This window comes from Pelmatolapia mariae, linkage group LG15 (genome assembly GCF_036321145.2).
Source record: "Pelmatolapia mariae isolate MD_Pm_ZW linkage group LG15, Pm_UMD_F_2, whole genome shotgun sequence".
Lineage (NCBI taxonomy): Eukaryota > Metazoa > Chordata > Actinopteri > Cichliformes > Cichlidae > Pelmatolapia > Pelmatolapia mariae.
Genome location: NC_086240.1, coordinates 22,801,894 through 22,827,856, shown reverse-complemented (window position 1 = coordinate 22,827,856; position 25,963 = coordinate 22,801,894). Strand labels below are relative to the sequence as shown.

At 40.7% G+C, this 25,963-nt stretch overlaps 1 protein-coding gene across 1 annotated transcript; it reads right to left on the bottom strand.

The window, feature by feature from the left end:
- Window positions 1-1,724: 1,724 nt before the first annotated feature.
- Window positions 1,725-25,253, bottom strand: cad (carbamoyl-phosphate synthetase 2, aspartate transcarbamylase, and dihydroorotase). The gene is made up of 45 exons (XM_063494773.1): window positions 25,127-25,253; window positions 24,857-25,032; window positions 23,327-23,466; window positions 23,025-23,154; window positions 22,747-22,889; window positions 22,277-22,418; window positions 22,016-22,187; window positions 20,315-20,500; window positions 20,078-20,187; window positions 19,722-19,864; window positions 19,453-19,584; window positions 18,257-18,490; window positions 17,944-18,165; window positions 17,661-17,849; window positions 17,009-17,133; window positions 16,256-16,389; window positions 15,777-15,889; window positions 14,810-14,974; window positions 14,641-14,726; window positions 14,226-14,472; window positions 13,827-13,925; window positions 13,072-13,296; window positions 12,692-12,874; window positions 12,387-12,605; window positions 11,224-11,391; window positions 10,934-11,116; window positions 10,021-10,125; window positions 9,337-9,585; window positions 9,143-9,224; window positions 8,564-8,730; window positions 8,216-8,380; window positions 7,998-8,129; window positions 7,606-7,807; window positions 7,322-7,512; window positions 7,057-7,197; window positions 6,878-6,967; window positions 6,012-6,150; window positions 5,440-5,633; window positions 5,263-5,337; window positions 4,897-5,109; window positions 4,597-4,722; window positions 4,355-4,510; window positions 4,163-4,264; window positions 3,524-3,618; window positions 1,725-2,913 (listed from the first exon to the last, which is right to left on the bottom strand). The coding sequence occupies exons 2-45, from the start codon at window positions 24,945-24,947 to the stop codon at window positions 2,814-2,816; spliced, it is 6,705 nt and encodes a 2,234-aa protein (XP_063350843.1). The 5' UTR covers window positions 24,948-25,032; window positions 25,127-25,253; the 3' UTR covers window positions 1,725-2,813.
- Between the last annotated feature and the right edge of the window lie 710 nt (window positions 25,254-25,963).

Below are 25,963 nucleotides of genomic sequence, written 5' to 3'. Positions count from 1 at the left end.
GTTAGTGCATGGAGTCTGGTGTAATGCTGAGCCTTATTTTATATGTGTTGTTTCAGTTCTAGAGTTTTGGGGTCCGTTTTGATGACGAAGAAGTTTTTTTCTATTTTCTATTTTTTTCTACTATTAAGAGTTGGTGTCTTTTTATTTTCTTTTTTTAGATCCCTCAGGGTTTCCTCTGTCTCATCTCCATCCTTTACTCTCTCTGTTATCGTGTTTAGTGCGAGTCCTGGCTCTAGTTTTAGTTCTCATTTATTTCCTGTTGTACTTTGAAGTTTACTGTTATTTCATATCTCGCATTAGTCCTATTCGCTCTGCCCTGATTGTCTTCATCTCTGTTTATCCTCAACCTCAACTATTCCTCAGTGTATATAAAGTCCTGCCCCCCCTTTATCTTTCCTTCATTTGTTGGAGTCGTTTAATTTGTTAATCTTGTGATTCTGGTGTCACCTTGGACTTTTGCTCAGTTCCTTCCACATTCAGTTCTCAATCTTGTTTTTGTTACATTTTAATATGAGCAGTTGAATAACATTTTTTTAAGTCTACTGTTTTCTATTTTTTTCTGAACATAAATAAACATCTATATCTTGTAACCCAAGATTTATTTATTACTGTTTTATTCTACTAATGTCTTGTCACTATTACAACTAGCATGAAATCCACCTGACCTTGCGTAGGTCTCTGTTGTCCCACTTGTATAGCTCTGATGGGTATAAGGATTTTCTCAAAGGACGTCTAAATAGCCTCTTGATTTTAAAACTTGACTTGGTGAGCAATAATTAACCCCCTGTTTAGTTTAGTACAGCTTTATTTGGTTTAGGTTTTGAAACACTGGGATTTACCACTGTAATGGCAAATTTCTTTATTCTATGTATTGATAACATATTTCACTTATTCAAAATCACTTTAGTAATAACAATATCACTTCGTCACTTAGGATAGCTTTACATATGTGTCTTATGTTTCCACACACTCAGTGAGGCCATTGTGTGTAGGTCAGAGAGATCCAGGCGCAGTGTGTGGGGGTGTTGGACAGAGAGGTAGTGGGGGCCTGGGGTTTGTTTGTGGGAGGCAGGGAGGTGACGACAGGGTTGTAATTCTTTGAAGGGAAAGTTTTCAAGGATGAGCTGAACTGAAGGTATAGACTCACGTGACGCGTTGTGGAATGTTTTTGTCTGTGTGTGTATATAAGAGATCGGGGCGGCGGCCATCGTTAGAGACCTCTTTGGCGTTTGACTGGAGCGTTTCTCTCCATATTGCAACATGTAATTAAACCCACTACAAAAAGAGACTCACCAGGTGTTTGTAGTTTATTCAAAATTTCCACGACACCACACAGCCAGCCTGAACGCATTTTAGATGCATCCTGAAGCTAGATCAGTTTAGTTGCAAAACTCATTGTCAAATCAATGGTCAATTTTCAATTTCCATTACTTTAACTATAAAATACTGAAGCTGTAAACCTTTGTGGATCCTTGAGCTGTTAAATGAGCTTTGTAGTATTAAAATAATTTATATAGTGAGAAATTTGTTCTTAATTAAGTGGCCAATTTAGACATGACCTTTGCCAGTACTGAGTCAGGATGATAGACGACCAATCATCCGTAACTACAACGACAAGATTCAAACAAGCCATTAAATACTCATGTTACTAAAAATTCTGAAATAATTTAATAAATGAAATCAACCACAAAGAAAAACATCCTTTTTTATTATTTATTTCTCCACATGACACAGAAGTCATTCAACACTTTACAAACATTTGTTTGGATTTTGACTAAAAAAAAAAAAAAAAAAAAAGTTTATCTCAACGCTAGCAGTGTAAAAAATTACTGACAGTTACGGAGATTACCCCAAAATCATCAAAGACTGTGCTCTGAGGATATTTGTGCGTTTCCACTTTCAGTTAATGCAACACATTTGAAAAAAAAGGGAACAGGAAACAAACATTTCATACAACCAAGGGTGTCACAACTCTGAAACAGACTGAAATCATGATACAAATGTGTGCAGTAAGTCGTATCGTACCATTATACCCATGTAGAGCTGGAATGATGAAAGTTTTCAGATAAACTAGAAATATATTAGAGTTTTATTATAGTTTTGCTTTTGTTCATGAAAAAAAAAACAACAACAACAAGCAATCGGATTGATAGGTTTGGTAAAAATATTTTTTTCTCTGTATTTTGAAATTTTCTTTTGAAAAACCTCGAGGTGTGAACCACCATCGCTGGTTTTCAGAGCACTGTGCCAACCCAAACAAACATCTGATGAAGCTGGTCCAGTAAATTGGTCTAAACATGTAAAAATGTGCACATTCAGGATTTATCCTCTTTGACATCCTCATTGGTCCCTTTAAACATCATTAATCAGATGCAGCAGCTGCAAATTTTACTCAGATACCAAAAATATATATAAAAATATATATCGATAGTAACACCCACTTCCTATTTCTTCCCTTTGCTCCTCGATTTGGCTCATCGATGCACAAACACTGATCATCTCTTAACCATTTCAAACAAGACAGATTCTGGTTCTATATGTTAATTATGTTAATGGGTTTAAGACATGTAAAAATAAAGGAATCTTGAAATACAGCAGGAAATAAAACAAGTAAACATTTGTGTGACTGGAGAAAAAAAAGTTCTGTGTTACAGCAGCAATTTATAAACTTTGACTCCGTATTAAATCTAGTATTTAAACCTACTTGCACCCCTTGGGGGCAGGAAATGAGAAATGTATAGATTTCAGAAAAGATACTGTCTAACATTTTTGTTTCTCTGACAGTTTGTAGGACAAAGAAGCGGCACACTGAGTTATCGACCCAGTACGGTGGCCAGCAGGGCCATTCGGATGTACATGCCATTCTCCGCCTGACGGAAATATGCCGCCCTCGGGTCTGTGTCCACCTCCACACTAAGAGAGAAATAACAAAGAGAAACAGATCATTAGTCCACTTAATCAAGACAATAGCAAATAATGTAAGGTGGGTTTAAAATGGACTACAAATAAAATTCAGTTCAAATTTAAGTGTGTGGATCAATTTCCTGATAGATGATCAGCGCACAAAGGACTCAACGTTCAAACCACATTCAGCAATCTCAAGATTTCAGCTCAAGAAAATTATGATTTTTTTTAAAGCAGACCAAGTGATCGACTCGCAGATTTACTAGAACTGTGGCACACGCAACATTTCAATGGGAACTATTCACAGCACAAAACCGACCTGACAACAGAACAAAGACATCTATGGAGGATCAGTGTGAGGAGAACAGCCAGCTTTTAAATAATGAGGGTTTTTATTAAGAGTTTTAAAGGTTGATACAGTAAAACACGTCACAACAGCTACAGTAGAAACAGTTCTGTCCACTTTCAATTTCAAAGTTAGTTAAAAGAAATCGTACTGAAATGAAAAATTGTACACAAAACATTACATTTTTGCAGCCCATTTAAGGGCTCAAGCAACATTTAAACAACACAGCTGGAACTGATATTGTTGTCAGATATTTAACTGAGCGTGTCTCACCTGATTTCATTGACTCTGGGCAGCGGGTGCATCACTACCATCCTCTGTTTGGCTCCAGTCATGATGTGAGGAGTGAGGACGAACTGACCAAAACACTGAGAGAAACAACAGAGTCACAGTTAAAGATCAAAAATACTCTAATCTTATTTTACTGCAAATACTTCGGGGTCATCCATTCACATGAGACCTGAGCTGATTGGTTATGTCTGCACCTATGAATGCTTAGCTAAAGGGTTCCACTTCCATATTTCCCCACACGCTTACATCTGTAGAGGGGTGAGGGAACACCTTCTTTCACAGCATATCCTCTTGTTTTCTTAAGACAATTCTATTTAATAGTTTTACCTCTAGAAATATTTCATTTGGAAAGAACTTTGTGATGAATAACTGAACAAATCAGCTGCTTTCCACTAAAGATGAACTCCAAATGCAGACAAACTCCAGCTTCACCACCACTGGAGTTTGCGGTCCAGAACAGTGGATTAGGGAAAATGTCACCATGAGACCAACTGAACGATATCAAAACCGATTACCAGACCAGCATGAGGCAGGAAGCATCAGGCCCAACTACAGATGTGCTGTGAGTATATGTCAGTATCTGTGTCACAAAATAAAACCAGTCAGTAAAATGAAACTTACGGCTTTGTACTCCTCCTCAGATGCAAACCTCTCCTTCTGGATCCTCGTCATGTAGAGGACGTCGGTGTCAGGCAGAGCCTCCTCGATGCTGTCAAACTCCTCCTGCAAACCAACATTTTATTTTTAATTAGCAGTTTTTAGTCTATATTTGTGAACACTGCTCTTTGCTGTGTAACCATATTTAGTCCTCACCTGTTTGATGCCCTTTGAGGCCACGTAGCTGATGATCTCTGCTGGCATGTGGAGGTTTTTGGGAGCCACATAACGCAGGGTGATGCGGTACTGGGTCAGCAGTTTGGCGAGGGAATGAACCGTGCGGCCATGTTTCAGATCTCCAACCATCGTTATCTGTCAGACGCCACAATTTTAACATGTTTTCATGTAAAGTTTTATTCTGGCTGAAGATTAAATTTAAAATGAATCATGTCGCTCACCGTCATGCCGTTGACCGTTCCCAGCTCCTCTCTGATGGTGAAGACGTCCAACAGGGCCTGAGTGGGATGCTCCCCGACACCGTCGCCAGCATTGATCACCGGCTTACGGCAATGACGGGACGCGCTCTGAGGAGAAGGAGGAGTCACGTGCATAAAATATTAAAAACTCATCTTCAAACTAAACAAGCATCAAAAAAACAACAGGATGCTGCTGCAGTTACTTTTATGACCGATTATTGTTTATTTGCTGTTACGTAAAGCAAAGTTTTAGTAAATAAAATCTATCCATCTAAAATCCACCTCTACAGCTCCAGGTGTTGGGTGACGCAGCACGAGGACGTCAGCGTAGCCGCTCATGGTCTGGACAGAGTCCGCCAGCGATTCTCCCTTCTGCGAGGAGGAAGTGGCCTCGCTGAAATGGACGACGGAGCCGCCCAAACGCTGCATGGCCGCTGCGAAGGAACTGCTGGTGCGAGTGCTGACCTCATAGAACATGGAGGCCATTACTTTACCCTGAACAGGAAGGCATGAGGAATGAGGGATTACTTTAAGGTACCTCATCATTCTATAACTTTGGTCATGTTTGATACGAACATCCACCATTGTAGCAGCTTATAACTGAAATTAGTGAATAGTGCAGTAACATGAGGCACGTTTAGGAGATACCTTGAGAATTTCCAGGCTTCGTTCCTTCTGAACCATCAAACGCAAAGTGTGAGCAACATTGAACAGGTGTGAGATCTGAAACAAACGAAAGACACAAAAATAAGCTTTTGTTCAGACCCGAGATCTTGTTTATGCCTGTCAGCATTCCCAGAGTGTGTGTTATCTTCTTCGGCGTACCTGCTCCTTGCTGAACTGTCTGACAGACAAGATGTGCTGTCCCACCAGTGGGTGAAGCAGAGGAGACATCTGCAGGTGTGACACCTGACCAGGAGGCACCTGTCCTGACCCAGACTGTGGGGACAGCAGCCTGGACAGTGGGGGAGGATGGCTGTAACCGTCAACAGCAGTGGCTGGTGGGAGCATGACCATCTCTGTGGGGATAAGAGTCGCAGTGTATCAATGACTCAATGACTGGAATACAGCAAAGGTGTTTCACTCAGAATCAGCAGGAGAACATCAAACAACTTTAAATAAACTTGTCTTTATACGGCAATGAACTGTTTTGTCATACTTGATAAATGGACATACCAGCTGAACATGTGAAATGATATGATAAGATAACATCTGCTTCATTTTTTAACCCCCCTTTCTAACTTATTGATACCTTTTGCCTAAAGAAGGCTTTAAAAATCCCCTGTGCAAAGGCCAGGCAGGCTGGCAGGCTTATAATACACTGGTAGAAACTCTGATAGAAACATTGGGAGAATCCCTAGAGAGGTAAAACCAAAGCATTCTGGGAGCTGTAATACCTGGTGGCAGGCCGGGATCAGAGGCACGGTGGATGCGGGGCGGCAGCAGGTAGCGGCTTTCTCCACCAATGCGTCGTGGGCTCGCAGCTCGAGTCCGCACTCCATCCCGGGGTGGAGTTGGACGCCGACGCTCAGGAGTCTGATGGAGCAGAATTAATGTAAACAAAACACATGAAATAATTCAAGAAACACTCAAAACAGTTCTAAGTACAGGCTTTAAATGTTTTTGTTTTACGTTTGTAATTAAACTCTGTTAGCTGTACGTTCACCAAATTCTGTGAGCTTTTTAGGTGTCATCTACGCTCATAAGAAAGAAGACCGGGGATATAAGCACCGGAAAAGAGCTTCCTCCAAACAGTGGCGTCTCAGGCCTCTCCTTTAGAAATAATGTAAGGAGCTGCTATTCCTCCACATTTCAAAAGGGACAAGTTGATACCTGCTGTTTGCCTCCTACCAGACATTTCAGGCATGGAAGAAACACCAACTTTAATCACTGAACTGGAACTCTCGATTTTGCTTGATGTGCCTTTTACAGCATTTTAAACTAATTACATCTAAGAAGTTTTTTATTCAATTTGTTGAATGAAATTCTTGTGTTTTCTTTCAGTTACCTTTACTTAGCATCAACTAGCAGATATCTGCTGCTGTGTGCTGTGTGCACGTTCTTCATGGCTATGGCTGCTAACCAAGCATGTTAGTGTTGGCAGATAACTTCACTCTCTTGTTAAATCTGGTCAATTTTGGCTCCAAAAATAATCATGGCGGTGGCCAAAACACCAATGTGATCTAATATTATTGTAGAGTCTTTATCTTACAACAGAAAGCATGAAAGGCAGCTGCATTATTACCGCATTCACTTTTATTACCATTGGAGTTTCTTTGACAGGTTCTGGAGGATGGGTGGAAGAAGTGGGCCAAGTCTTCACATCCTCACCGTAACCTGGAGGCACGAGCACCTGAAGGAGACAGGACACGTGCTTTATTAGATCAACTATATTTATTCTCTTTGTTTTCTTGTTCAAAAGCAAAATGCATGAATGCTGACCTGGCCGTCGATGTAGGCCACCTCTCCTCGCAGGACCACGCGGCGGACTTTACCTTTCACCTTCATACCTTCGAAAGGAGTCCACTTAGACTTAGTGAACTGCATGGCCTGAGGAATAACCCACTCCTGCTCCAGGTCCACCTGAAAGACACGTGATTGATAAATAATTAGGAACATATTTCGTCAGAGTATGGATAAGCTGCTAACTGCATAAAAATAATGTCTCCTTAAACTGAATTCCCTTTAACTGTGTTTGTCTGTGTACCTCCACGTAGGTGTTTTCCTGAACGGGCAGGTTGAAGATCTTGCGTGGATTGTCATAAAGACGTCTGATAATATCATCCAGAGTCAGACGTCCATCACTGATGGCGGTGAGCAGCAGAGGCAGCATTGTTTCCAGACCGGGGTAACCGGGAGGAGGACGCTCACTGTTCTTCTCGTCTACAGAGTGAGGAGCTAGCAAAGCAAAACACAAAAACCGTACAGTTCAGGAAGGTCGAAGACAAGTCGGTCTGCATGATTGGTGACAGAAAATGAATGCTCTCTGACCGTGGTCTGTAGCAAAGCAGTCGATAATGTCCAGATTTTCCCAGAGTGCCTCCATGTCCTCACGTGTTCCCAGCATGGGTCGAACCTGCGCTCGACCGTCGCCAATCTGCGCCACATTATCCTCGCACAGGAAGAGGTGGTGAGGGGCGACCTCGCATGTGACCTGGATGCCCTTCTGCTTTGCAGCTCGGATTATCAGGATCTGAAAACCATTAAAAAGTATTAAAACTGTAGGAAAGAATCAAAAAATTAAGATAAGATGCACTTTAACAGCCGAAGCAATCGATAATAAAACAGACTAATTAAAAGTAAAATACCTCAATAATCCACTAAAATAGTTTAATAAAGTAAAAGTTGCATAAAATTAGCAACAATAAGAAACAGCTCTTTACCTCTTCTTTCTTGGCCACGTGACAGATGTGGACTGGCCGCTGGTACAGCTGGGCCACCATGAGGATCGCCGCCACCGTCTGCTTCTCAGCGTGAGCCACGATGGGCATCTGCTTGGGCCATTTCTCAAAGTGCTTTAAACAGATCCACATGGTTAGGGCTGAAGCATCTCTAATGACCTTCCAGCAACACTTAAAATCCAGCCATTGATTCAGCCTACCTCCATCCACAGGGAGACGTTGTCCATCTTGAGGGTGGAGTACGTGTCATTCAGGTACATCTTCAGACCGGCGGTCTGGCTGGCGATGGGCGGCAGTGAAGCAGCATTGTCCGTGGCAGCGCCCACATACAGGGCGTAGTCGCAGCGGCTGCCTGCTTTGGCTAACTGGTGACACAATATAACAGGAGTCAATGTCATATCGCTTAAAATTTTACTGAATACTGAAGTACTCATTTCTAATCTTGTCCATTCTGATCACTGCCAACAAAAATCTTAACATTTCTGCACTAACAAACAGGATCAGCCAACAGATTAAAAAACTAATACAATTTAAAAACTTGGGTTTACCTTCTGCACCAGAGCCAGATTATTAGCATCAGTGATGGCGGGGGAAGTGTTGGGCATCGCACACACCAGGGTCACTCCTCCTGCCAGAGCAGCTGCTGTGCCTGAGGAGAAGTCCTCCTTATGGGTGGCGCCAGGTTCCCGTAGGTGAACGTGGACATCGATCAGACCTGTGATTCAATCAACAACCAAAATACTTCAACCGGTATCTTTGTACTAGTTTGTCTACATAGCTTGAGTTCAAACATGTAGACAAAAAAAACGTACTATGTGAAAAAAATTTAAATGAAAAGCTGTACTATTAGTGCAACTAATTAGTACAGATTTTAGTAAGATGAAGTATTTACTGTTTAAAGGAACTCAGTTTTTGACCAACTTTGCTTTAAAGACTCAAGAATTCCTGTTTCAGAAACAAACATCTAAGATGACAACCTGGACCTGCGGCCACAGTCAGAGGGAATAACTCTGAAAAGGATTCAAAAGGTTTCTATTTATTTATTTCTGTCTTATCCAAAACGATCCGAGCTCTACAAAATTCCTACAATAAATTTAGTGTTGTTGTTGCTGTTTACGACCACTCACCGGGCAGACGGACGAGTGTCTGGGATGCCATGCTGTCAATATGAGTTTTCACTGGTGGAGTCCTTCCAATCTGACGGAGAGCCTGGAAACGAGTCACATTTTATTAATTATGTTCCCATAGAACCATATCACACAAAAAAACCCTAACAAAACAAAAAACAAACAATTCCTCCCCCAAAAAACAGATAGCGTACCTGAACAAAGAGCTTGGTGCACTTGATATCGATGATGAGCGGGACAGAGTAGTCGATAGCCATACGCCTGGTCCTGTAGCCTTTGGTGACAAAGGAGGAGAGCCTTCGACCTCCGCTGTTCCTCATGGAGAGGTTAATGACAAGGTCGAAGTGGTTCTCCTCCAGGTAGTTCATGATGCTGCGCTGCTTCTCTTTGGTGGCACATTCATCGCTGTCGTACTCCTCAAACGGCCAATCGATTGCAGTCACCTGTACAAGGAGACAAAACAAACTTAAAGACGATATCTTAAAGAGTCTTAAAGTTTCTATCCTGATTTCATCCTGTCATAGATTAATACTTAAAATAGAGTGTTATTAAAGTACTTAAGTGAATGCCACAATTATGAACATTTCTAAATAAATTTATGCTGCTTTTCAAAAGCTCTAGCAAAATAAAACATTTTTTACAGTTACATTGTATCCATGTATAAGTGCTGCTCATCTGGAATCTTTGGTTTAATGTGCAATTCAAGAGGAATGATAAAGATGTAAAGAGTTATCAGGATTAAAGCATTTAAAAACAAATACACATAAACACGACCATATTCATGAGTCACTCACAGATATGCCACTGCAAAATAAGTCGATTTTGATTTAAATAAAGTTTGTTACTCCAAAAAATGAAGCTTGTGTTAAAAGAATTACCTTGACTCCATGCTCTGTGTAGAAGTCAGCTGTGCCCATACTGGCATACAGGTCATATCCCAAAGACTCCAGCGCCTGCACGGTGGGCAGCAGCTCGCTCTTGTTCTGCAAAAACAAATCAATGCAAATAGTTTGGATAAACAATAAAATCATAACATCAGTACTGAAAGCGGGAAAAATCTATTTCATTTACTATGCTTCACACAAGCGGAACAATCTGTAGATGCTCCTTAAAATCAGATCACTTTTAAACTTCTTAAATCTATTGTGGTAGACAGAGAGTTTTAATTTCAGCTGATTTTATCTGACATTGATGGCCTTTTCATACAGTTCCATTTACTGTTTTTTTAACCCAGCATTCATATCTTTAGACGGCGGGAGGAAGCTGAAGTAATACTGGTTGGTGCTGGTTGACCTTTAGATTCAATGTATGTCATACCACGTAACAGAAGTTACTGTTCACTATTTTATTAAACTCTACAACAGTCTACCCCGCTTTCAGAGGACTAATCCTTGATTTTGACCATTTATGACTTAATAATAATAATGGATTGCATTTATATAGCGCTTTTAGAGACCCTCAGAGCGCTTTACAATTACATCAGCTGAATGTGGTGGAATCATCAACAGCTGCTGCAAAAACAAATAATCAAGGTTTGTTGCTTGAAATTGTTCATTTTCTCGTTAGAAGAGCACCATCGTGTAGCAGATGCATAAAATCTGTTGTTTATTCCCATGTGGCTGATCATCCACAAAAACATCTGCCAAACATAACCCACAGTTGTGACTAGACTTTAATGTGCCACTAATATGCATCATTCGTACTACCAGCTGCATCACTTGTGAGCTGAACTCACTGTTCACATCTGGATCCCTATCTGTTGTGTTTTTGTCAGTCAAAACCTTTAAGTACCTTATAGCTGCCGATGGAGAGCAGGATGTTCTTCTTGGGGATCTTGAAGCCTGTGGAGAGCATGGCTTTGAGGTAAGCCTCGTACCGGTTCTCCCCAAAACAGGCTACTTCTCCAGTGCTGGTCATCTCCACCCCGAGCACCACATCAGCTCCGGCCAGCCGAGAGAAAGAAAACTGAGGGACCTGGAGGACATTTGGTTGAAAGGAATCCGTGATGATCAGTCAGATGAAAAAGACAAAAGTGATTTAACATGAAGGGAAATATTTATGATTGCTTTCACACTACTTACCTTGACTCCCACAATCCCTTTCCCTTTCATCAGGCCCACTGGCTCCACGTCCTCCCCCATAATGTACTGGGTAGCCAGAGCCACCAAGTCCACTCCCAGCGTCTTGGACACAAAGGGGAAGGAGCGAGAAACTCGGACGTTGCACTCGATCACTTTGAGCTGGTCATCCTGAGAAAAAACACAGCACCATCACAACGGTGAATGAATGTTCTGAGCAGTGTCCATAAAAGACATAACTGTCCTTTGCATTATTGACACAACTTAATTTTCATAACTTACTGAGGACTTTCAGGGTTTGTACTTTACAATGTAAAACACCTTAAAGTAACGGACAAACAATGCCAATTTGTGCTGGCTGTTAAAGGGAAGAAACATTATACCTGTAGCTTGTTTTCCCAAATCTACAGCAAAAGCATCACATTTACTTTTATTTTTCATGGAGGTAACTTGTTAGTTTGCTTGCTCTGCAGGAAGATGGGAAGTCTGACACCAAGCTCAGCTTCTCTCAAAAACTAACACTGCATTAATCTTTGCTTTCCTGGTGTCCTTGGTACTTGCTCTAACGCATAGTTTTTTTGTTTTTTAAATGAACCCAGCAGCCTTTTTAAAAGGTTCAGGAGCACGACAATGAGGTCACCTAATGAAAAAAAAAATCCAAGTAGCACTTATATATTTCTGTTACACCAGAAAATAACCCCCAAACATTTAAATGTTTTTATTAAGTACATGCAATATTTTCAATTTTTACTCTGTACTGGAAGACTTATTCATTTTCAAGATTCTCTCAAATAATTTTTCTCCATATAAACTAAGGTTTTTTATTTAGGCGTCATAGTTCTGAAGAGGTCCAGCCAACATTTAGGGATATGCGTTTTTTATAGGTGGACATTTCTGACAGCAGGTTGGGGATTAAAGAGGTCGATTATGCTTGGCTAATTTGAGCAACTGTGCCAACTTTACAAAACTATACGTTTTCATACCACAACTCCCTGTTCAGCCTTAAATGCCAGAAGAAGAAGACTAGTCTCCCTAAATCTGACTCTGTTTATTACCGGAATCTGGAAAATACTGTAAGAAAGCTACATAAAGTATCAGTGTTGGGTAACAATTTAAATTCACGTCCTCAAAAACAGCATTTATCAGTATTTCTATGTACTTCTTACCTTTGCAATTAACTGCAGGTTAAATGGCCCAGTGACTTGCAGCTCCTGACCGATGGCGTGAACGATCTGCATGATCCTCTCTATGGTTTTCTGATTGAGGTCCTGAGGCGGTGTCACTAAGGTGGCGTCACCAGAGTGAACTCCAGCGTTCTCCACGTGTTCAGAAATCGCAATGCCCATCACCACACCGTCACATGCGACAGCGTCCACGTCTATCTCCTGTGAAATTTATAAACAGTACAGCCTCAACTCAACTTGATCGTATTTGGCAATAATTCTGCTGTAATTATCGTGTCTTTAACTACCTTAGCCTCCTGAATGAATTTAGAGATGACCACAGGGTGTTCCTTGGACACTGCTACAGCGTTACTCAGGTATTTCTCGAGGTCGCTGTCACTGTAGGCAACGTTCATGGCCGCTCCGCTCAGAACATACGAGGGGCGAACGAGGCAAGGATAACCGACCGTCTCGCAAAACTTCACAGCAGACTAGAGCGAAAAAGAAACATAAACATCATCGAACGCTGGCTTTGCAACTATTTTTCTTAGTGTTATATGTACAATAGTAAATAACTGTAAATATAATTTACTAGAATATTAATGCAACATTTGAGGATTAAACATCTTTAACTTTACAGGCTGAGACATCAGTGACATAAAACTAGCTTATTGTCAGTCTGCTGTACCTCAGTGTCTGAGAGCTCCTTCCACTGTGGCTGGCTGATGCCGATGGTGTCCAGCATTCGGGAGAACTTGAACCGGTTCTCAGCGCTGTCGATGAACTCGGGCGAAGTCCCCAAGATGTGGCACTGCTGGCGGTGCAACGACATGGCAATGTTGTTGGGAAGCTGGCCTCCCATAGAGAGGATCACTCCCTCTGGGTTTTCCCTTTCATAGATGTCCATCACCACCTGAAAGATGCATAGAAATACTCATCTCTAACCACGAAACACTGCAGATTAATACGTGTACAAGGAAATTAATAACAGTTGTGGAAAAGACAGGTTTCAGCCAATAAAGTAGACATGATATAACCACAGGGTGCTAATTAGCTTGTCGAATCCCTGTTAATTATCTTAATGCCTGAAAAGAAATAATTTAAACCGCAGAGACTATGAAAATGAAGTAAAATGATAAACATAACAATAAACATTCTGGATTTCGAGGAAGATACTTATAAATGTGAGTGACTCATTTGCCAGCTGTGTTGGATCGCTGTTCTTTCACTTTGATTGAAACATAAAGGAAGGATACAGCTATGATATTCTTATTTTACTGATTTACTTCTGGTCTTTACTGCCTTTACTACAGCTAGAGTGTTAGAAAGTTTGAGGGGATGACTTGCAACAAAGAGCCCAGAGGCTACTTTCACCCAAAATGTGAGACTTGAATCAAGTCACATTCATCACAATCACAGTTTCCCGTATCAGCTAAAACTTACCTCAAAGGAGATCTCATCGAAGTAGAGGCGGTCACACATGTCGTAGTCTGTGCTGACTGTCTCGGGGTTGTAGTTCACCATGATGGTCTTATATCCCATCTGCAAATGGTTTGAGGCTTATTTAGTAACATTGGATTATTGGCTCTGGGGTGTAATAATACATGTAGTAAGCAACACAACAAATGGCAAAAAAAAAAAGATCTAAATTTGTATGTTTTTTCATAAATAAGTAAATTAATCCTCTCAAGCTAAAAAAAAAGTAGTTTAGTAAAGGAAATAAAGAGATGAACTGAACATGGAGGCGGTTCTTCCTGCTACCTGGGTTCAATTTCAGTGAGGTAAAAGATTAACTCAGTCATAAAGAGAGCATCCAGTATTAAAGTCTCATGTAGGCCTTACCTTCCTGAGCTCTGTGATGCACCCAACAGCGCACCAATCAAACTCCACGCTGCTGCCGATGCGGTACACGCCCGAGCCGATCACCATGACGTGCTGCTCGTTGAAGCTCAGGTCGTCCTCTGTGCCGTGGTAGGTCAGGTACAGGTAGTTTGTGCAAGCCGGCCATTCAGCCGCCACTGTGTCAATCTGCTTCACCACTGGCAGGATGGACCAATCGTGACGCAGCTTTCTGACGGCCAGCTCTGTGCTGTGAGAGGGAAATGTGGATTTAGTGATAGAGGACAAACCAAGGAAGTTTGGATTCTTTAATAGCACTTTATCTAAAGTAAAATTTCATACTGATAATACACTAATCACAGAGAAAGTAACCATTAAGTTAAAATAAGATAAAATGATTATTTCCTTTCCTACACACCTCTGTACAGCCAGTGCTATCTGCTTGTCTGAGAAGCCCAGCTGCTTGGCCTTAAGCATCACCTCTGGAGGCATGGTGCTCTCATCCTGGATGGAAGAAAATTAATCCACCATCTTAATCCATTTTGAACAGCTCTTAGTTTTTTCATGTTACGTCTTATCGGCCTTACCTGATTGTAGGTCTCCAGCAGCAGCTCGTGGTCGGCGATGTTCTTCATCTTGTGCAGGAACCAGCGGTCGATTTTGGTCAGCTCATACAGCTTTTCCACAGTGTAGCCAGCTTTGAATGCTGCCGCCAGCACAAAGATACGCTTATCTGTAGGAGTCTGCAACTCCTGGTAAGCAAAGGGAGCACAACATATTAACCGTGAAGTGATGTGCTGCTAGTTATTTGCCAGCCATGAGCGTCAGCTCAGATATTTGGGCTTATTTTCTCAAAATAAATAAATAAATAAAAATAAATCAGCCACATACACAGTAGCAGAACATGATTAACAGCATGCAATGAAACATTCCTCAAAAAACCCAGAAGCAGGAAGCATTACAGTAGTAGATAGCTCAGGGGAGATCTGGCACCATCTACTGGTCCAGTTAAGACAGAATAATAGTTTTAAACTTTTAAAATGTCCGAATCACAATCATTTATAGAGTCACCATCCTAATAGAGGTGTAGTAAAACAGATGTACATGCTTTAATGTGCTGCACCATCACTCATCCTTAAAAGCCTAAGGCATTGCATAGCAAAAGCAAGGTGGCTACCTATCGGGGAAGCACGCTAATGTTGTGTTATGACCAAATATAAAGCAAATCATTGCATGGTTGGCTGAAAATGCTTAAAAATCTTTCAACTTGGGATAAAGTATTTGCCGACACTGTGCAGTGAACAGGCCGTGCAGCAGCAAGGCATTTTTTGTATAACCAGTACAACCATATGACAGGAAAAAGAAGAATATGAGTAAATTAAAATGTTGGCATATTTCTAACACTAAATGTAGGATTTGGGCCAAAGTATTTTTTTGCAATGCCATTTTTGAAAAAACTGTAAAATCGAGTTGAAGTAGAGAAGAAATATATAACATTTAGTTCAAATGGCCAGGTTCATTTAGAAAATCTGCACGTTTGATGGGGGAGGTTACCTTTTCAGACACAGGCTTGATGGTGTGGTCAAAGCCAACACAGTTCTCATCCACCATCCTCAGAGCTTTCTGGAAGGCTTCCTCAAAGCTACGACCAATAGCCATCACCTCCCCTGTTGAGGAAAAGGTTCAAGCACTTAGCACAATATCCATAATAAGCACCTGACTTACTGGCTTCTCTGCCCGCACTGGTAAAGATTAACTTTATGATCAAACTCTGTGAAATAAAGCAGTAGAGTAAAACTTTAATGGAGAAATCTGCTGTGATAGTAGTGCAGAAAAAATAAAGAAATAAGAATAAAAAAAGAAAAAAAAACATAGTAGGTGCAAAAAATGACCATCTGAATTTATTGTTAGCTTTACTGAGACCAAACTAAGTATTTTTAAAATGGTTGGGAATACAAACAGCACTAAATCTACTACCTATTTACAATTTGTTACTACACATTTTTTGTTCCAAGCTCGTTTTTGCCTCTTACCAACACTCTTCATGGAGCTGCCTATCTTGGTGGAAACCCTGAGGAACTTGCTGAGATCCCAGCGAGGCACCTTCACCACACAGTAGTCCAAACTCGGCTCAAAGTTTGCCGTCGTCGAGTTTGTGACTGAGTTTCTAGACAAAAATACAGACGCAGTGCAAATATTTTTCATGGGTGAATCACTTAATTTAAAGGTGCTTTACAGTTAAGACATTTATGCCAAAAATAAAAAATAAAAAAACTACAATGCTTATGCTGCAACTGCTCAAAGCAGTTTTGTCAAAACAATAACTTCAAATTAACCAAACTGCCAGCTGTGCAGGTGATGAATGTTATCTTGTCACCAACATTTCCAAATTTCTTTGCTGATGAAAAATTGTGAACACATTTATACTAAAAAATGATTGAATTTCAATGATCAGATGTCTTTAAGTGTAATGATTTACTAGCTAGATGTTTCCTGGCTCTGTGTGACACTGTGGGGGTGACTATGCAGGTAAGCACAACAGGTCCACATGCAGTGAAGGCAGCAAGTCTGTGCTGCCTTACTTTACAGGCATCTATGCATCACAATTGTTTTTTTGGTCATTTAATATACAAAAATTGATTTTAAGCTTAATAATTTAAACCCCACTTTAAAAAATGTTCAGTTTGGCAGAAGGCTGGAACGTCTTTGTTGGATGTCATCATTCTTTAAAAGCAGAGAAACCCCTGTTAGTTCATTATCCACCATTCTTAAGCTGAGAGACGTACTTGAGCAGCGGCAGCGGGATCCCCAGACCAAGTTTAGCTGCTACGTAGGCCAAAGGATAACCAGTCGCTTTACTGGCCAGAGCAGAGCTCCGTGACAGGCGGGCGTTCACCTCAATGATGTAGTACTGCAACACATTATACATAGAAGATACAATTCAATCAGAGACATTATGGGAATTAGACCAGGAACAGGAATACCAGCTCCCCATGCACACAAAACCTGTTTTAAGGCCTGTTCTGATACATAAAGCCTATTCATACAATAGTTTGGTTTGTATGAAATGAATTTGGTCACACTGATACCTAAAACAATTTTCTTTTAAAACTTATTGAACTAGAATTTACAGAGGAAAGACTTTTTACAACCTTGTTTTGGAGCCAAAATAGTACATTTAAGCCGTCGACATACCTGTATTTTACATTATATGCAGATCCAGCTGCACACTCTGTACATCCTATAGCCATATAAACTGTGTATACTTTAAGCCATGTTACCACCCATGCTTATTTCAATATACCTACACTTTCTGTACCATTCATTACAGCATTTCACTGGCTTTAAAAATAAGGAAATGCATAACAGATCCACTTTACAGGTGAACAAGGTCCTATTTGTGCTTTTCATCACCCAGGTCTTCACATATATGCTTACCTGTTCAGATTCGGGGTTAAGAGCGTACTGGATGTTACACTCTCCCACGATGCCAAGATGTCTGATGACTTTAATGGCCGTGTTTCTCAGCATGTTGTACTCGCGGTCGTTAAGCGTCTGACTGGGAGCCACTACAATGGATTCCCCAGTGTGGATACCCAGTGGGTCGATGTTCTCCATATTACACACCTAAACAAGAGGACACAACAGTCACTTTAAATTGCCCTCAGTTTTTTTTTTTAGTGAGTATAAACTGTTTGTTCTCTGGTCTCTTTTTACTCACAGTCACGCAGTTGTCATAGGCATCCCGGACCACCTCGTACTCAATCTCCTTCCAGCCTTTCAGGGATTTGTCCACCAGTACCTGAGAGGTGTGAGCGAATGCTGCCGTTACCAGAGAGGTCAGCTCCTCTCTGTTGTTGGCAAAACCGGAGCCGAGGCCTCCGAGAGCGAACGCTGAACGAACCAAGACGGGGTAGCCAAGACGCTCAGCAGCCGCCACCGCCTAGAGCAGAGTTAATCAGATAAATTTAGAATTCACTGGGGCAAAAAACAATCCAGAAGCTATTAATTTATAAGCGAACACGTCTCCTCACCTGTTCCACCGACAGAGCTGCTTCACTGGGAGCTACATGCTCATTGATCTCTTCCATTTTCTCCACAAAGATTTTCCTGTCTTCGGTCATCTCAATGGAGGACACAGGAGTTCCCAGAACCTGCACTTTATACTTCTCCAGAACGCCCAGCTTGGTCAGCTCTACTCCGCAGTTCAGAGCAGTCTGACCTCCAAAAGTCAGCAGGACGCCGTCCGGGCGCTCATTTTTTATCACCTGTAACAACAAGATATAATGACACGAAGCACTCACAACACATGAAAATGAGACAAACAGCTCTGTGGATTTCACACTGGGAATGTCATCCCGTCCAAGACATTTTGAAATCTGCAACTCAACTAAAAGCAGCTTAAGTGATCTCTTATTTTTTTCTTTTAGCCTTTTAGCCTCTTCGTTTCCACTCTATACTGCCGTATGCTGGATGACAGGTAGAAAGCTGAGCAGGGATTTTTATATCTTTGAGCCAGCACATTTGTACAGCAATGTATTATGAACACTGAAATTTAAAAATAAATAAAAATAATAACATAAACTACATTAAATAAAATAGGAACTGGGCAAAGAAGGTAAAAATCTGAGGGAATATTATCATTATTAATCCACACTCTTATTTTTCCTCTCTTACTAATTAATAACTGGCTGTTGTCACTAAATTGCATCTATATAAAAACCAGAGTGGAGCAACTAGCTCTCTTTAGTCCACCAGCACCACCCTTTATCTTACATGATGAGTTCCAATGGAGCCGTGGATTTAAGGGCTGTAACACAAAGCTCATGTTTTGCCTTTGCTTTTTAAATGCTAGTGCTGCATTCAAGTGTTCAACCAAACAAAGTGATGGACCACGTAAAAGTTTATCTTATCCACAGTAATGAAATAAAAATAAAGGTTGTCCTAGAACCCACTGTCCCAATTCCTACAATACAGACACAAAAGAAGACTGAACTACCTTCAACAGTCACCAAAGCTACAAACACACCTGTACAGAACTGCTCTGTGTTCTTTGGTGGGTTGTGATTAATGTGAGACCCCTCAGTCTTTTAGACAAACACAATCTGGGGTCAATACTGACTGATCCGAAAAAACAAACAAACAAAAAACAGTTAACCTACAAATTTCACTGTGTCCACAGTTTCTCTTCTTTCATCAGTCACAGAGTTGCAACAGAGAGAATCCATACCTGAGTGACGTACTCTGCTGTAATCGGCAGAAAGTAGACTTTGTCAGCCAGATCTTTGGAGGTCTGGACAGTGGCAATGTTGGGATTGATCAACACAGTCTGGATATTCTCTTCCTTCAGAGCCTTAATAGCCTGGAAAACAGAGCAGAGTAACATTAGGAGGCACAGAAAAAGTCCTCTGCGGTCAAGTGTTCTTCTTTAAATCCTGAATTAACCCTCCGCTTTACACACAGCCCAAAATAAGACCAAAAAGCTCCTGTTTCACACACCTGCGAGCCGGAGTAATCAAACTCTCCAGCTTGGCCGATGGACAGTCCACCTGAGCCTAGGATGAGGACTTTTTTGGGTCTGACGTGCCCTTCAGCCTTTGGGGAACCAATGAAAGTGAGGTGGTCCATCAGACGCTGCTTCACTGGAAAAATATCACACAAATTGCTACTAATTAGTCGTTACACAAGCCAGATTTACAAGGGTTTCTCTTCTTCACAGGCATAGTTACAATACTACTATTAAATAGCAATTACTACTGAAAACTACAAAAGTACATACAAAAGTAATTTAGAAATAAATTCATATGCACCACAACATTTAAGATGATAAAAAAATGAAAGTTAAATTGGAATACCAGATTTTCCGGTGTTGCCCTCTTTATGGTCTTTCACCATTTCAATGAAGACATCAAACAGGCTGACCAGATCTGCAGGACCAGCCATGTGCTCTGGGTGGAACTGAACACTGGATGAAAGGGACCACAAATGATTTAATTGGGTTTTTTCCGACCAGTACAGAGGCACTTAAGCCACCAGAGCAAGTCACTTCTAGAGTGAATCACAGCTGGACTCCATCTTTCACAGACTGTTACCTGAACAGAGGCTTTGTGTTGTGTACGATGCCCTCGTTGGTGTGGTCGTTAGCATTTGTGAAGAGCACGTCCCAGTCTTTGGGCAAAGTGTCAGGGTCGACAGCGAAGCCGTGATTCTGACTGGTGATGAAGCAGCGCTCTGTCCCATTATGGATGCACGGTTGGTTGTGTCCACGGTTACCATACCTAAGAAACAAGAGAAAATAACACACTAATTAAAAGATTGATAAAAGACATTTCCCATGGTTAACAAAATCTATAATTATACATTTAGCTTAACCAGGGTGCCCTCTAATGAGGCATTATTATAGCAGAAGCTTTAATTAACTCGGCCTTCAGATTGTTCATCCAGGTACAGACAAAGCACATTTTAGGACCACTTGTTTTACACTTGTAGTCTTTCAGAAAGAATCTCCATGAACAACCTGTAATCTATCTGATGGGATGCCAACCACATTCCAGCAGGACACAGGAGGAACACATGCTGCCCACTCTGACCTTCAGACTCAGCCTGATAAAGCTGCCATCGGCAAAGTCTCCCATAATAGATATGGCTGCAGAATTTGGCAGACGTGTTTATTCAGCCTTTTTCATAACAACGACGCTCAATCCAACCCTCCAGTGATCATAAGGGAGACGCCAGACTGCTGAGAACAGCAAAAATCTGCATTTCACAAAGAAAGTGTGAGAGCGTGAAAACCTGTGTATCTAGAGAGAGTAGAGGGTGCCCTCAGTGACCCGAGGGCTCAGCAAAAGACAGACGTAGGTGAACGCATCACTACAGATTCACTCAACTTTTTACAGCTCAACCTTTAAAAGGTGCGTTCAGGCGACTGGCTAATGCGTGTTGTGTAATCTTAGAAACAGTTTGAAGGCAATATTAATACTTGTATGAGTCATGCAATGACTGGAATGTCAGCAACAGGAACACAATGATCTTGCCAAGAAGGCTTGCAAAATATGAGGACACTGAGACAGCATTTACTGCCAAACTTAATGTCCTATTTCACCACTTTAAGACAAGTCCACATCTACACTAGAATATACAGCGAGTTCTTCCTTCACATGTGCTCACCCTTTCCACCAAAGGTCATGAAATTCAGCTTCTGACCAATTGATTCATCTTTGAAACACAGTTCAAAGGGTTACGGTGAAGCGCAGTTGTTCTCACAACAGCGCAGTTGTTCTCACAACAGCGCAGTTGTTCTCACAACAGTGCAGTTGTTCTCACAACAGCGCAGTTGTTCTCACAACAGTGCAGTTGTGGGGCCGGAGTAAAAAGATGGAGCAAAGGTAACTTAAACAAATTTAAATAAAATGTTTTCACACCATCCACCTTCACAAAAATTTCAATCTGGATCTTTTTTTGTTGTTGCTCATAAATGATAATTTTTTCTTGTGCTTTTAAATCACTTGCTGTTTAGTTCAGCTCCAGCTAACAACACTAGAGCAAGCACTGGCTAACAAGCCTGCGGAAGGGTTTCGAATTTATTACAAAGAGAAAGAGGTGTGTTAAATTAAATAAATGAGTAATCATGTTAAGTTTACAGTACTGAAAATAATTTAATACATTTTTTTCTTATAATGGAGCACCATTACTTTTTGATAGTAAACGTTGGTAAAAGTTTAAAATCACTTAAGAATCAAAGTTTAACGAATTTATCTTTCAGTTTACGGAGGTGTTGAGTTTGAGGTACTCACTTCATCTTGTAGGTCTTGGCTGCAATGACCAGAGAGAGCAGCTGGTGTCCGAGACAGATGCCAAAAACTGGCTTTGGTTGGTCCACAGAGACCACCTTCCTCACGTTGTTGATGGTGGCCTCACAGAGCTGGGGATCCCCGGGACCATTACTGACGAACAAACCATCAAAATCTGGAAAAAGATGAGAAACACTCATTTATGTAACAACTGATAAAAGTGGTACGAGTTCCCCTGTAAAAAATTCTGTTACTGTTACTGACCGGCGGTGTCCAGCGGGTGGTCCCAGGGTACAACAGTAACACGGGCTCCTCTCTGAGCCAGGCAGCGGATCTGGTTGTACTTGATGCCACAGTCCACCACTGTGATACGAAAGCTGCCGCTATGATTGAACACTTTTGGCTCCTGGAGACAACCAAACAGGGAAACATCTAAATATTTGACAGGCACAAATCAAGCAGCAAGCTACCTGTTAAACAATACGTTTTGAGACAACTACAGACAATCTAGCTTTTTATTTAGTTCAAAACCTCTTACTTGAGCTGAAGTGTGAGTACTAAACTTTTCGTATGTTTTAGAGCTTTAATTGCCACAAAAAAACCTTCACAAAATTAGATCCACAGATCAAATCTCCAAGTTTCTAGTTTATCAGTAACATAAATAACACCCTCCATTAGCACTCGAGAGCTGGCAGAGCTTCGATGGGACTGTAACAAAACTGCTGGTGAATTACCTTCATGGAGACCTCTTGGACCAGGTTCCTCTTGTCGGGATTATCGAAGGGAATACTTTCCTCAGGAGTCCCGTCCACTATCAGCTTCCCCAACATGGTCCCCTTCTCTCTGATCTTTTTGGTCAAGCAGCGGGTGTCAACACCTGAAGAAAATGGAAACAATTTGTAGCATTCAAATTGAAAAGCTTGCATCTGATTATTTTATGCATTAATATATATTACAGATGCTGAGCAGTTTTCCAATTAAATTATGCCCATTTTTATTCTGGGTTTCTGACCTTGTAATCCAGGAATGCCTTGCTCTTTGAGCCACTGGTCCAGTGACTTGGCTGAACTCCAGTGACTGGGACTTTCAGACAGTTCTCCAATAATCAAAGCAGCAGCGTGGATCTTGTATGACTCAAACCACTGTGCAAGACAACAACAGATAAGACGTGTTTTATCTGTGTTAAGACTTCTTTCATTCAGATAAAACTGTCCCACTGAAGAAAAGAAGAAAAATCCTAACTCGCTTTTCCACTTTAAATATGTTAATAAGTTTTCAAATTAATTTTCACCTGGAATTTAAATAACCGCTTACCTTGCTCAGCCCGAGCTCTCCCTCTTCATTCATTGGCACACCATAGTTGCCAACCAGAGGGTAAGTGAGGGTCAGCAGCTGGCAGCGGTAGGATGGATCAGTAAGAGCCTCGGGGTATCCCACCATCCCCGTCTGAAACACTAAACACACAAAACATTCTTGAGTACATCATATCAACTACAAGAGCTTAAATCTGCAGACAGTTAATAATTAGGTTTTTTCTTTAAAGAGTCAGAGAATAATCATATTAGCGAGAACCAAAAAGTACTTTCAGCTGCTCCATTATTCACAAGCAGTAACCACAGGAGGCTGCTTTTGTGTTTTCATTGGGCAGATTTTTACGCCAAATGCCAAACCCCAAAAGGACTTCTTGTTTCTTCCTGGGATGAAACCGGGAACTTTTTACTTGTTAGGTGAATGTATAAACCACTACACTAGATACAGGTCAGAAATGTGATATATTAAGACTTAATTATGGTTTCGTGTTTGAGAAAAAACAAAAACAAAGGCAGTGTCTATGAATCCAACTAAGTTCTTCTATTTTTAATGCACACTGATGCACTTTCAATAACAATGTACTCTTATGATTAGGACTTGGATGACTTGTTATCTCATAATTGTGATTCTCTAATATTTAGTACAATTATATCTTTGTATCTCAAGTGCTGTATCTCATGAGACGATGTCCAAATTTTTTCTTTTATTTCATAATATACAGTCTCATTATTAAGACATCCCATATTAACTGATATTAAAACTATTTCAGTCGTTGCTGTTGGAAAATACAGATAAATGTGGAGTCTCTTGTAATCTGAGTGATCACTCAGACTAGAAAGTGCATTAATTACCAGTATTTCCCATTTGATTAACATGAACTCATGAACTCTACATATGATGACTGTTTATTGAGAACGCAATGTGTTTTCCGATCTCTATAGTCGATTATTTTATTGTGTTCTACCTACTTATGTTTCTGTAATAAACTTATGAAGGGATTATAACACCTGGCTGGAATACAGTCGCATTCCACCCGGGTATATGTCCTCCGTCCAGTATACGCTTACATTTTTATTTATCATTTTAACGTTGCGTGACTCATCTCTGCAGTCACGCATACCGAATGTCAAAATCTGACCTGTTCCAAAATCACTATTATCTTATCTTTAATTCGGCATGCCTATTACGACACAGCAAGCAGTTTCCTAGTCACATCTGCCTGCCAAAATACACACAGGTGGGCGCTGAAGGTAGAGGTGCGCTATACGCGCATGGCTGTGATGGCGTCACTAAATTCCACTCTTTTTCAAAGGAGTTTGGCACTGAGGGGGAAAACGTTGCGAGGATTTGGCGCTTTACAACTCTGAACCATGAGCGTCTTGGCACAAAGGGGCAAACCACACCACACATCCAGATTACACAATGTACCAAAGCAAATGTTTAACCCATGCTGAGTTATATTATACACAGGTGAATTATGCACAATAATAAAATGAGAGTCTGAGGTGAATTAAAACAGTATAAAACACGTACCAACTTCTCCGGATACCGACACGCTTGCACCAAATTGGCGGCCTTTGAACGTCGTCCCGTCCTCCAGAATCAGGGTTGCCATATTTGCCATTTTTTGTAGTGATTACAGCTGAAGCTAACTGCAGGTACCGATAACTGATGGATTTGTGACGAGTCCCAGTTTCCACGTGAACGTTCTGCCGCGCGGAAGCAAGAGATGTGGATGAGACTGAGTCACAAAATACTTCAAAAAACACCAATAAACATGAGATCTGGTGGCCAAAAACAAACCTTTGAATGTTGAAACGAATCCAATTTCAATCCGGAAACACCAAAACAAAGGAAGTATGTTTAGGTTGACAGTTTACAGTTTGTTCGGACGGGACGATGAAACCAATGTGTTCCACACGCGCCGCCAGCAGCGTGGAAGTCGGGCAGCAGGCCGCGACGGTAAGTTTGACGAACTGAGGCTTCACGTTTCCGCTAGAGATTTTCAAAATAATATACAAGCGTTACAACGAAATTCAGGAATATTTTATGGTTCAAAAACAGATGTCATGAGTCCAGCTGAACCCAAATGTGTCTAAAGAAAAACAACTGAAATAAGTTAACGGTTTTTTTTAATCATAATTGGTATTAAAAAAATAAAAAATGTACAAATAGACTATTACATAGGAATATAAAAGCAAATTTTAGCTTAATTGTGATGTTAGGAAAATTATATTAAAATAAAGTAGAATTTGAGGCTAGGCTGTTTGCAATATTTTTTCCCAAGTTAGATTTATTAAATAATAATTAAATAAATAAACCCCATAAATTGCATTAACACTTATCATTACTGACATTACCCACATTGTCCAACATTCACTAATGCCCTGTTTATTTTGCTGGGATCTGATCACCCAAACACCAGAGGACTTTCAACTTTCAAAAATATTACAAAAAATTTCACGAAAGAATTATATCTCTTTAGTTTAAACAGAAAATAACATGATTTAGGAAAACGTAGCCACTATTATTGTACGGTATTTACCTTACAATATAAGTGTTAGTGTTTTTGCCTCAATACAAAATTGTCACAATTACTGTGGAATCTGGAGAAGTGCAGGATAAGAGGAAGGTGTTTGA

Bases quoted from the DNA above. Each gene is read 5' to 3' on its own strand.
- cad (XM_063494773.1), bottom strand. From the start codon at position 24,947: ATGGCAAATATGGCAACCCTGATTCTGGAGGACGGGACGACGTTCAAA. The intron at 17,134-17,660 runs GTAAGCATATAT...AATGTGTTGCAG, and splicing joins TTAACCCCGAATCTGAACAG to TACTACATCATTGAGGTGAA. The intron at 16,390-17,008 runs GTACGTCTCTCA...ATTTTTGTCTAG, and splicing joins ATCCCGCTGCCGCTGCTCAA to AAACTCAGTCACAAACTCGA.